Raw genomic sequence first — 13,699 nt, 5'->3', positions numbered from 1 at the left:
AAAACTATTTGAATTTTGATTCGCAACTGAATTGTAGAAAAGAAGGGGAAGAAGAGCTTTCGATTGACACAGGAGATGCGAATGGAGAAGACCATACAACATAGATTTTAAAAAATTATTGACTTAAATGAAAACTTTCGAATAATTCAATGATCATTTTGTAACTTTTTAAAGTTGAGTTACCAAAACATAAACTTACTAATAGTTTAATATTAATTTTTTTATACAATAAATGTAAAACATAGGTATTAGAATTAAATAACCCTACATATACAAATTAAGCAAACCTATAATAATTAATCATTGAATTTAGACATTGAACTTTTCTAGATTCCACCTTCCTGTAATCAACCTAGGAGGGTTAGTGACGGGAGATTGAGATAATTTTATATATATATAAAAGAAGAATGAAATAAATTTTAAATAATTTTAAATTTTTAAGTTTAGAAATAATATATATTTAATACAATCAAAATGGCTCGCATAGGACCAAAGGAAGAATGAAATTACTTATTTAATTTCAATAAACTATATCTACTTCTATATTTGAAAACTTTTAGAAATTGACTTTTTGAAATACAATTTATTTTATTATAGTTGAGAAACATAATTCTTTTTAGGGTAATTAAGAAACATATTATATATATATATATTGATTAACATAATATCAAAATAATGTTATATATGTGATGCAAATTTCATAGCAACACAATAATAATGACATCAAAAATTTGGAAAATGTTATTAATTGAAAATACATAACACAATTTAATAGAATATTATTAGCATTTTATTCAAAAATATTTAATTTAATAAAATATTTGCATATTTTTAATTCATTTTATTTTCAAATTAAATAAATATTTTATATTTTTATTTCATTTGGTTTTCATTCAATGAAATAATAATATTTCAATCTTTTAAATATATAATTTTATAAATCCAATAAAAGTAAAAAAAAACTAAAATCTAAGTAGAATACAAATATTGATAACTTTTAACTATAAATGTTTAAAAGAACTTAAATGAAAAAATATGTAAAAACTTAATAAAAATAAGTATAATGAAAACCAAAATAAAATTTAAATATCAAATTTCTATTAAACTAGATAAATCGCTTAATTTCTTTTTTGAAAGTTAAATTACTTAATTTCTTTTTCAAAAATTTTTTTTAATTAACCTAGTCCGTAACTTTTATTAAAAAATTAAAATGAAAAAAAAAAGACCACTGAAACAAGGCTCACCCCAAATACAAAGAAAAAAACAAACAAAAGCACAAAAACCCTAAGTCCAACTTCAAAAGAAATAGGGAAAAAACCAAAAGAACCCTAATCCTAAACCATCTGCAGCCAGATACTCCATTTTGGTGCCTCTGTGTCTTCTCTGCAAACAATTCGTCATTTCAGTGCTCCGGAGGATGCCCAAATCTTCTCCATGAAATCAACAGAGAATACCCCTTCAGATAAGTATTTGAACTTGTAATTTCAGATCCTAGCAACAAGATCTCGTAGATCTAAGGTATCCCTCCTCTTTATTGGATTCATTTCCTGGTTTCTTACAATCTCATTTTTTTTTATTTTCAAATCTGCGTTCACCAAATTTTCCAATCTTTCTTCAAGTTTCATGGGTAGAAGACTAAACCCCTGCATTTCCCCCTGTCTCCGCAGTCCGTTCCTCTACAATGACCAGAACCCAGACAAGTTTTACTCCTATCTTTAAGCCCCTCTTTAGCTAAGGTATGCGTTTCTATATTTGCATGCCGTCCTACATGTTTGAATCGACATGAGATAAAATACTTTTCAAGTCTTTTTACATCAGTAATATATGCCCTTAAAACCGATCTGTCTTCTTCTTGATTTTGAAGTTTTTTTTATAATCGTTAGGGCATCACCTTCCAATTCAACCTTTAGGAACCCAAATCCTGCCCCAAATCTGATCGCCTAAACACAGGCAAAGGCCTCCACTACAAATGTTGTCAGGATGCAAGTATTGATGAAAACTTTAGATTTTAAAACCTTGCCCCTCTGGTCACAAATTAAAATTCCAAAGCATGATCTCATATGTTGTTTATCAAATGCAGCATCAAAATTAATCTTCATGAAGGGATCTCTTAGTGGGCTCAAACCTTCTTTCTATGCATTTCTGTCAGATCTTTGTTCTCTTACTCCTTCAATTTCTCGAATGTAATTTTTAACAAACTGGGCTAAATCAGTTGCATGTTAGATTTTCCTTTCATGTACCAGTTTATTACGTGACATCCATATACCCCATAAAGTACCTACAATTAATCTGATCTGTTAACTTGATTCATTCTCAAATAACAACTTTACCCAATCTTTAATTTTTAACTGATGTTCCTCCAGGGTCTATCTTATGCTTAGACTGGTTCAAACATCAACAGCAAAAGGGCACTCCTTAAAGACATGCTCAGTGTCTCAAGACAGTCGGAGCATTGCATGCAATTAGTTGAGTTCCCAAGTCGTCGCTGGTAAAGATTAAACAAAGTAGGGATAAAGTTATTAAGAGTTTTCCAAATTAGGATTTTAATTTTTGAAGGTAGATCTGCCGCCTAGAGCTTCTTGTACATGGTTTTGTAAAAGTCGATGTTAGCTTGTAAGGTAATTGGGTTATCATATGTAATAATTTTTTGTAACCACTCCGTACTAAGTATAATCCCGAAGCTACACCTCGCCAAACCATTCTATCAGCTTCTTTCTCCATAGGGAGAGGGATGTAAAGAATTCTTTTAGCATCATCGGCATGAAAGGTATTTTTTATCAACTCTTCCTTCCATTGGTTTGATTGGTTATCGATAAGATCTTCCACATAAACTAATCTTTGATCATTAATACCGTGTTGAATTTTGTATTTCTCAGTTCCCAGAATCCATGCTTCATCCCATATTCGAGTTTGTTTCTCATCCCCAATCTGCCAACACAATCCTTTTTCAAGTAGACCATTCGCAGACCATATACTTCATCAGGTATAAGAGGGTAAGGTTCCTAAATTTGCTTGCATGAAATATGAATTAGGAAAACACTTAGTTTTTAATGATCTAGCTAATAATAAATCTGGATAACAAATTAAGCGCCACCATTGTTTTGCAAGCATTGTGATATTAAATTTTGAAAGGCACCTAAAACCCATCCCACCATTCTCTTAAAGATTTCTGAGTTTTTTCCACTCACACCAGTGGATACTGCGTTTATCATGACTTTTTCACCACCAGAACCGGCCATAATATTTTCTAAATTGACACAAAATCATTTTGTCAATAGAAAACATGCCATCAAGTAGGTGGGAATTGCTTGTAATATTGCTTTAATAAACACCTCCCTTCTTCCAATTGACAAAAATCTGGCACTCCATCCTTTAATCTTATAAAGCATCCTATCCTTAAGGAGTTGAAAGGTTCTTTTCTTAACCCTTCCAATCATGTTGGGTAAGCCTAAGTACCTTTCTGGGTTATGCGAGGTTTGAACTTCCAAAATAGCCGTCACTTGATCCCCTTTGTAATCAAGCACATTCAAACTAAAGAATGCCATAGATTTATCAAAATTTATGCACTGCCCCAAACAACCCTCATATTCTCGAAGTATAGTTCGTAGATTATGTACTTCTCTTTCAGTGGCATCACAAAATAAAATACAGTCATCAACAAAAAGGAGATGTGTGATAGTAAGACCTCTTCGACACACTTTTACCCCATTTATCAAACCTTTCATTAGCAAAGATAGTCCCTCATGAAGTAACACACAACATAAGAAGTTCAATAAAAGATTTAGCAAAACCAAGCTTCTGTAAGAATTTTTCCGAAAACAACCACCCCTCTCTATCGTATGCCTTACTCGTATCCAGTTTTAATGCCAGACTCCCATGTTGACCCAATCTTCTTTGCTTGAAAGTATGCATAAGCTCATATGCAAGTAAAACATTGTCCGTGATAAGTTGTCCTGGCACAAAAACACTTTGGGCTTTGTCAATACAAGCATCTAAACCTTTCTGAAAATGATTATCAATTGCCTTGGCTATAATCTTATAGATAACTGTACAAAGACTAATAGGTCAAAAATTCTTTAGGTTCTTAGGGTTTGCTACTTTTGGGGATTAGAACAATACTTGTAGAATTAATATCATCCAATGCACTGCCATTATTAAGAATATTCAAAAAAAATCGCCGACATTAGTTCCAACTATATGACAATATTTTTGAAAGAAAAGAGTAGAGAATCCGTCATATCCAGGGGCTTTATTTGGTCTCATATTTTTAATCACAAAAACAATCTCATCCCTAGTGAATTCATCCGTCTAACCTTTTTTTAATGTCCTTCGAAATACGATTTTCAATCCCTAGTAGAATATAACCAATATTGTAAATACCACCCAAAGTAAAAAGGTTTTCAAAATAACGCTTCGCCACATCTACTATCTTATAACTGTCAGAAGTGATTAGCCCAAATTCATCTTCTAACTTATCAATGTGATTCACCCTTCTCCTTTGAGAAGCAAAACTATGGAAGAATTTTGTCTTTTTATCTCCTTCTTTAAGCCAATTCATCCTTGCTTGTTGTTCCTGATATTTTTCTTCCTTTTCCATCTCCAAATTTAAATGGAATTTGGTATCAATAAGTTCTAAGTTATTATCCGTTCTATCCATATCATCTAACTCATCAATTCTAGCAAGTAATTTTCCGATAAGCCCCTTCTAGATTTTTTTTAATACCCAATGCCCATCTATTTAGTCCTTTCCCTATAGCTTTAAGCTTTTCTACTACTCCCCCTTTGCAGCTCGACCGTAACTATTTAATTTCCTCCTCACAAGACGTCTCCATGGTCCACCAAGCTTCAAATCTGAATCATTCCCTTCTTCTACTAATTCTTTTAGTCCTAGTTTGAAAAAGAGAAAGGATAATGATCAGAAAAAGAGTGAGACAAATTTCGGCTCATATACTCTAGAAAAAGCTCAACCCATTCCTTATTAGTAATTCCTCTAACAAGACATTCTCTATATTTGTTTTAGGCAGGTTACCTCACTCCCATGTAAACCATTTACCAACATACCCCACATATTTTAGCTGACACTCACTCAAAATCGATTGGAATTCTTCCATTCTTCCCTGATCACATGGTAGTCCATCTTCCTTTTCAAACGAAAAAAGAATCTCATTAAAATCACTACAAACCAACCAAGGTATTAATTTTTCACCGCCAAGACTTCTAAAAATATCTTATGCCACGCTTCTTCCTCGAACCTTATGAGCACCATAAAATCCGGTCAATCTCCAAATTGCCCCAACTTCTTTCTTCTCGATACTCACGTCAATATGGTTATTGGAAAAACTCTTCAAAGTTCTTGAAAGCTCACTCCTCCAACCAAGACTTAAACCACCTCAAGTTCCATTAGCTAAAACATCAATACCGCAAGAAAATCCACATCAATGTCGTACTTTTTCCATACAATAATTGTCAAGTTTTGTCTCCATATAGAAGACCACCTGGGGATTGTACAACTTTAGCATATGCTAAAGTCTTCTAACACCCCTTAGATTCCCCAATTCATGGACGTTTCAACTTAGAATTTTCATTACGTCCGATTGGCTTTCCTATTGGCAGCCACAGATATCTATTTAAAACTAGTTGTTCCTTGTTGTTCACCTTGTCCTTTAATTCCCTTTTACGTATAGCTTGGACTAGCCTGAATATTTGATCTATGAAGTTTTTTCCCTTCATCATTTTTGATCGGGATTTCTTCATTATCGTCCTCCATATCATCCTTTTCCTCCTTTCCTGAATATAACGCTTATTTTCCTCTGTCATAAGTCCGACTACCCTCCAAATTAATTCCCCAAGTTTGAGTAATCAGCCCTCGATTCTAATGACTGACTATACCGTTCGTACCCACCTCATTTTGTTCTTTCCTTCCATTACTTGAAACATTCCCGAAGTTCCTCTCCATAGGTTCTTCTCTTATCCACATGCTAGGCGTAACAACAGCTCTCATTGGTTTTGCTTGTAATGTAATATCCCACCCATATTTAACATCTTCTAACCCTAAATTTATCCTTTTTCGACAAAGCATGCCCCCATATCTCAATAAACCACAAAGGAAACAAAATAAAGATAACTTCTCGTATTTAAAATCACATAAACCAGATCAAAATGGGGAATTAAAATTTTATTTTTCCTCTTAAGTGGCTTCCTGATATCAAGTTGTACCCTAATACACATAAAATTCCTATATCCCTGAAAAACATGTTTTGTATCATGTTCCAAAAATTTACCCATAAAGTCCCCTAGTTGTTTGGCTATCTAATCCGAACAATAACCCGAAGGGAGATCATGAACTTGTACCCAAAAATCAGAGTAAATCAATGGTCTAGAGGTTGGATCCTCCCCAACCTTGAGTTTATGCAATAGAATAAGGTGGTTATTAAAAGTCCTAGGTATACCACTCATTACACGCTCCAGATCCACCTTATAAAAAAAATCTAAACAAGTACCTTTTTTCACCTAGGTCAGAGATCTGTATTCCTCCCAATGGATGCCATAAATTTGCCATCACATTCTTTAGTGTGGGGAAATTGACCACGTTTGCTGTAAGACAACAGCTTACCAAACACAAATCATACATCAATGTTTGTGGTTTACCTTCTAACTCAAACTGCACTCCTTCCTCCTCTTCCTCATCCAGTCTTAAGTCAGCTAGTTATTTTTCCATAATTGTTGTTCGGTTATATCTTGACTATCTTTAAGAATTTTTGTAGAGAATAAAACAGTAATCGTACCCCACCTAAAGAACAAGAAGCCTGTGATAGCAACAGCTTTATCTAAGGATTCCAACTCAGACCGCAAGGCCAATAAACCCGCAGAAGCGAACTTGTTGATAGACGAAACCCAAACGTAAAACTAGCTTCAATTAATAAAGGATAAAATTTATCAAGAAACAAAGAAGTCGACGATAAGAAAACCAATCATGAACCCTAGAAAAATTCTAGACAAAAGACATGCTACATAGAGAGTAGACTTAAAATTAATTGCACAAAAAAATATAAAAAAAACTAATATAACATACTTCAAATTGAAATGGTAAAAAAAATAGTTGAAAAAAAATGTATATATTTTTAGTTTACAACCTCTTATTTAAATTTGATATTTTTTCTTTTTCAAAAGATAAATCACTTAATTTTGTTTAAAGTAAAATTCTTAAAATCTATTTCATTAAAATTTTATACTTAAGGGATAATTTTAAGTTTTAATATTTTTAAATGAATAAAATAAATGAATTCTATACTTAAATTTTAGACATCCACTTGGAAAATAAATTAGAGTGTTTATATCAATCGGGAGCTAAAACCTTGAAATAATATATATATATATATATGATATACGTCCAAAAGCCTATGATTAGAACTAACCATTATAAAGCACGATGGGACCGATAATTGAAGTAAATCTTGGCTTATACCAAAATAAATCTTCACATGATCCACAAACAATGGGACTTAAACCAAAAATAAAATAATTTAGAACCCACGCATGCTTTACACAGGCTGAGAGCCTAGAGCTCAAATTTGCTTGGGCAATAAGATTAACTAAAATGACATTGAAAATAACAGTGGCTATAAACTTAATTATTGTAGTAGTGGGATTAAAATTAGTGGTGGGACATGTTTAGAATCATGCGTTGTGGTGGCAGTTAAATGAAGATAGAAAATGATTATTGGCGTAATATTAAAATGAGAGTAAATATAATGGTAAAATTTATTAAAATCATATGTATATTGAATAATATAATATAAGTATGAATTATATTAATGTTAAACTATATTTAAAAGTAATTAAAATTTATTTATATTAAACCCTAAACTCTAACCCTAAACCCAATAAATTAATAAAATCATTTATTATATTCATTTATAAAATATATTAAAAGAATTTGATATTAAATAATAATTAAAATGTATAATATCTAATTTAGTCTTTAATATTTACGTCTTTTTGTCAATTTGGTCCTTTTAAAAAAATTGTCCTTCAACTTTTTAGAAGAAGTCAAACTTTTGAACTTAGACAACCAACATAAAAATACACTAATAATTAGATGATTATTTATGTAGTTTACCTTAAAATTATTATTTTTTCAGAAACTACCTTAAAATTAATTTAACTATTATAAAATAATAATTTTATTCGTTTTTCTAATACATGGAGTTGTATAATACCTTTTACCAAAATGAGGAGTCCTTTGTACGTATCTCCACGAAAGCGTTCCATGGCTTTATGGCATTTTCAGAATAATTAATTCCATCAAGGCCACAATTCCACCTGGGCGTCTATCAAAAGTGGTCGTACCTGCTAAAGTACAAAATTCTCGTCAAGGAAGGACAAAAGAGTCATTTCCATAAACACCGTTTCATTAAACGACGACTAACACCGTCAAGTAACCATACCACCCAAATTCCTGTCTACCAGAATATTCCTCCTAAATCCGCATATAAAGGAAAAACACTTCTTAACCAATTCAACTATCGAGTTTTAATTAACTCTAAAAAGAAAAAAAAATATTGAGGTTAAAGGCCATGTTTCTGTAGATTTTTTTATTATTAATTTTGATTGTGTATCTATATTATTTATATAAGATATAACTAACTTTTATATTAGGAGTTAAAAAAATAATTAAAAACATCTTTTATATGAAAATATTTCATGCCATTATAGATGTATTTATAAGAATATTACAACAATGTTATCAAAGACACCCATCATATCAAGATTCAAACTTATAAATTGTTTCTACTTTTCATGCTCACCAATTCCCAAAATATTCACACCCAACCTACATATTAATATCTCAATTTAAGTTGTACTTTGCCAGGGAGATAATCATGAGATAAGGGGCTCACTTCAAGCCCTCTTCCATCTATAATTACTTCTTCTGTCAAGAAGAGCAGGTAAGTGTCATGGGACTAGAATTTTAGTTTGACAAACCACACAACTTTAAGTAATTTCTTTACTTCCAAGTTCACTTAAGTTAATTTAACTCTCGAAAAATGAAAATTCACAAGGGAAATTCTCTAAAGTACCAAAACGAAGTGGAATCAACTCCAAAAGACAAAGAGACTTGAATCGAACAAAAAAGTGTTTGATTAAATGTTTTTAAATATATTCAATAACTTTGAATGGAATACAATAAAGGAAGTGATTACAAATAAGTGAGAATACCTCTATATATAGTTAATCTCACCTAGATCCAATGGTATAGATTGAATTACATCAACGTTTGAGATTAGTACCTATTTACAATATGAGAGCCCTAAGAGATTTAAACTCTATGCAATCTTATCCCTTAGGATTTACATTAACCATGGTAACTCTAGTTTTACTAGAGTGGTTCATTGGGCTTGTAAGGCTTTAAATAGACGGGTTTCTCCATATGTTCCTTGAATCTGAGTCAATTCAAATTTACAAATGAGCCCCATTTAATCAATTAAACTCTATAGGACACTCTGTGTGCATTCTTCACAAACTTTGATCTGTAACCTGTGACATAAAAAGGAAGATAGTATCAACAATTGCTCAAACATGATCTCTACTCTATAAAACCATTGTTTTCAAGAATCCTTCATACCAACCACGATGTAAACCGCCTCTATTCTCATGGCTCTTCACACCCTTACGGTGTAAACCACCATTATTGTGTGCTTTGCAACTTGTATGGCTTAAATGTTATAAAAGCTGACATAATGTTTTAATTAACTAAACATAATATTGTAATTAATTTAGTTGACTGAGATAATTGTATAATTTATCTGTATCTATACTTAAAAACTTTCATTGAATTTACGCATGAATTGATCAAACACCAACTCAACTAAAACATAATTAAAAACCATCTTTTATAAAATAATAAATATTAGCACATAATGATTAATGACATTTGAGTTTAAAACATCACCATTTCTAAAACATCAATTTTATTATTTCAATTACAATCTCATCTAATTTTTATTTATATTTTTATAAATATATTTTGACTTTTTTTTCGCTGATTATAAATTTTATTATATTGATGTTGCAAGTCACCTTATCCATAACAAAATATACCATTTTAATAAAAAACTTAATACAAAATTTCCGTCATAACGGTTGAGTGAAAGAAGACGGTTTGTTGGTGTAGGTGGGGTTAGCGGTTAGGTGCGGTGTTAGGCCGGTGAGGAGAATGTAGTGTGAGTTTGCCATCTCCATCATCCATCCTTCTACTTAGCTCTATTTATTTATATATATACACACTCCGTTGTAGAAAGGAAATATATTCCCATCTTCAACCGTTGCCTTATTGTTTCTTCCTCTTTTAGATTTTCTTTCTCTCCGTTTTCTTTCCTTACTTGTATGGCAGCCAATTTGAAGAGTGGTGGAGGGATCGCCAGCTTGGGGAAGCGACTTCTTAACCGCACCTCCACTCGCACCCCTTCTCTTTTCATCTCCACTTCTTCACCTACCAGGTTCTTTCTTAATTTTTCCTTGATCACAGTGCCATTTGATGTGATTTTGCTTGCTGCTACTTCAATTTCTTCCTTGATAAATTTGCCTTGGCATGATTTCCTGATAAGCTTGTTTAGTTTTAATTTATATTAATTTGAAAATTTTCTCCCTAAGATATGATGGTTTTACATCAACAAATAATGAAGTTTTCATTAAAACTGAGTCTCATGTGAATAACTGAATTCGGTGTATCAATTACTTTCCATTATATAAGTAGTATCACTAAATTCTTGTAAATCAATTACAATCGCAGGAAATTTTAGGAATATTTCGTTTTCTTTTTTTATCACAATATCAGTATCACTTGCTATTTTTGTTTTGATTTTTTTCCTCTGTAAATTTTAACTTAGTTACTAAATTAAAAGTGTAAGTATGTTTTTAATATTCATGAAAGTTGTTTGAATTGGATTTAATACCGATAAACGAACCGAAAATTAATCAAGTATCGGTCTAAAAATATTGAACCAGTCGAAAATATTTATTATTTTTAATAATTTATTAAATTAAATTAATGAACTATTGTAGAAAAAACATGGCTAGTAAGAGTTAAAATTAAAGAGAGTAAGTGTTTGTCGGGTTAATCGAGAAATCTCGTACAGAGTGGAAATGCCGTACTCGGTGGAGGGGTGGGTGGGGAAGGTAAAGGCTAACTGGATAAGGACGCATTTCCCCTGTTTGTCTCCTATTGGACACCCGTCTTTTATTGGGGGCACTCATCGTTTTTTACGCAACCCCTTTCATTTCTTTCTTTTTCTTTTTATTTTTCTGCCTTTCAACAATTAAATATTTTAATAAATCCATTTATCACTGCTTTATAAAGATAATAATGTCGGTAGAACACTCCTGTGCATGATAATCAGTATGTTAACCGTGTGACCTTCCCATCATAGTTCTGTGTTATTTTAAATTAATTATAATAATAAATGTCTGAAAATGAATGGGTCTAATTTCATAAATATTGACTCATTGAGTGGTAGGAATGCAAATCACGTTGGATTGGACATATATCAATGGCTAGAAATGGCAATGATCATTTTATATTTATTTATAATATTAAAGTTTTCAATGCTTGGATTAGATTGTCAAGTTTCTGAAAGTTGAGTAGACAGGGATTTTTTTTCATCAAATTCATATTTTCAGTGAAAAGAAGTTTAAGTATTAAATATATATAATTTTAATGTAAAAAATAGTAAAAATATTAATTTAGAAGTGTAATTTTTAACATAAAATTAATTTATCTTTTGTTTTTCAATTCACTAAAACCTTTATTTCTTATTACAAAGCAGCACTTATAAATTGAATTGATTTTTTTTAATTGCTGATCACGTGTTTTAACAATCCATTGTTTTGCGGAATATCCTAATCCATGCTTTTGATGCTTTACCTGCCCTTCACTCTCTGCCAAAGATTTGCACACCTACCCTCGCTCTCTTTTCTACTGTTACTCAACTTGCAAATTTTAATTAAGGACCCAATTTAAACCTTTTAATTAAATTAAAAGAGTAATATTAATTGATGTTTATAGGCAATTAGGCTTCTGAAGATGAGGATTTAATTAGTATTTACTGTTATAGGATTATAAACATTCGTTAATCCAACACTTGATAAAACGAATTTCAACTCTAAAATAGCTGGTCTAAATTTGTAAATTTTGATAAAAAAATGTAATAATTGAATGCCATCCAAAATTTAATTTTTTAAAAATTCTGTTTTTGACCTTTTATACATGGAACTGGTCACTCCAATTTTGTAAGTAACAAAACTAGAAATTAATCTCGCTTCTCATTATATGCATGACTTTTTAATTAATATGATTATGTGGTTGTAGCAACTCGGATGGATTGAAATAAAGTAAAACAAGTGATTTTGATCTTATTTTCGGTTATTTATTTATTTATTTATTTAATTTAAGATTCATCCATTTGAATGTGGAAAAAACATTGTTGATTATCATTTGAAAGATTGAAATTAATTGATTGTATATGCAGGAGTCCTCACGCGTCGGCTTACGACAAGAACCTGGATGATCAGGTCCATGCGACTGTGGTTCCTGATGATGTGATTCAGCCTCAATCGGACAAGTACTGGGCTCCTGACCCGCGGACAGGGGTATTTGGTCCTGCTACGGAGCAACTTAACGCATCTGCGGGTGGGGAGCAGAGCACCCATTCCAGTGGTGCAAACTCGGTCCTGGAGGAAAAGGCGTGGTTCCGCCCCACAAGTATTGAGGACTTGGAGAAGCCACACCATCACTAAGTCACTGATAATGAGCCCACTACTATATAGTCTATAGGTAAAACAAAGACAATTGGTGTGGTTTGCTTGGATCAAATAAACTGGAAAAACGTTTTAATGGTTCATGTTATATTTCTACCTGGTTGTTACATGGGAATTTGCAAATCTAGTTACTGCGAACTCTGTAACACAGGAACTTATTATATTTGTGATGCTTGCGCGCTATCTTACTATAAAAATGTTGGGGTTATTTTGTGTATACTATCATGGCTATGGTTTGTGTGGCCGCTGAATTTGGCATGTGCAAGCATTTCCAACCATCGGATGCAGCAGAGAATGCAAATTGATGGGTTGGAACAAATACCTTCACATTATTATTACCATGTTTAAATCGTGACTTAAAAGGAGTGGTGCCCAATTCCACCTGCCCCCATGTCGGAGAAAAAGTTATTGTTGTTGCTTTGGGTAGATAATATGTGGGCTATCTTTTTATGTTTTAACACTTCAACATTCTCTCAACTCAGCTCCATCACAGCTCCCTGTTCGACTGTTGTTTTCATTTCATGATGCTCGATATCATACAATAGCAGTAGCTACCACTTTAGTGTTGAATCAAACATAGAGTTGGTATCCTTCTCAGGTTATTGGATCAATCAGAAGACTCAAACTGTATAAATTTTATATTTATTTCATATAATCTTCCAGACTCCAGTTTTGTTAATACATCCGAAAGCAACGTCAAAACAACGTCGCTGCAAAAGATTGAACTCATCATCTTTATTTTTGGATCATACTCCATTTTATTTATATTTGTTAAATATTCAATGTAAATTAGAAGATCATTTAAAACTAGAACTTCCAATGAGTAAATCGTTTATTGCTACTTGATAAATAAAATAGTCATCTATAAAATCAAACAAAAATT

The 13,699-nt window shown here is 31.8% G+C and overlaps 1 protein-coding gene across 1 annotated transcript; it reads left to right on the top strand.

Moving 5' to 3' along the window:
• The first annotated feature begins 10,290 nt into the window (after window positions 1-10,290).
• On the top strand, window positions 10,291-13,033 carry LOC105787909 (hypothetical protein). The gene is made up of 2 exons (XM_012614515.2): window positions 10,291-10,499; window positions 12,528-13,033. Exons 1-2 carry the CDS (start codon window positions 10,387-10,389, stop codon window positions 12,793-12,795), a joined length of 381 nt encoding a protein of 126 aa, XP_012469969.1. The 5' UTR covers window positions 10,291-10,386; the 3' UTR covers window positions 12,796-13,033.
• The last annotated feature ends 666 nt before the right edge of the window (window positions 13,034-13,699 follow it).

This window comes from Gossypium raimondii, chromosome 2 (genome assembly GCF_025698545.1).
Source record: "Gossypium raimondii isolate GPD5lz chromosome 2, ASM2569854v1, whole genome shotgun sequence".
NCBI lineage: Eukaryota > Viridiplantae > Streptophyta > Magnoliopsida > Malvales > Malvaceae > Gossypium > Gossypium raimondii.
This window is presented reverse-complemented; position numbering and strand designations above follow the sequence as displayed.

Bases quoted from the DNA above. Each gene is read 5' to 3' on its own strand.
- LOC105787909 (XM_012614515.2), top strand. From the start codon at position 10,387: ATGGCAGCCAATTTGAAGAGTGGTGGAGGGATCGCCAGCTTGGGGAAG. The intron at 10,500-12,527 runs GTTCTTTCTTAA...TTGTATATGCAG, and splicing joins TCCACTTCTTCACCTACCAG to GAGTCCTCACGCGTCGGCTT.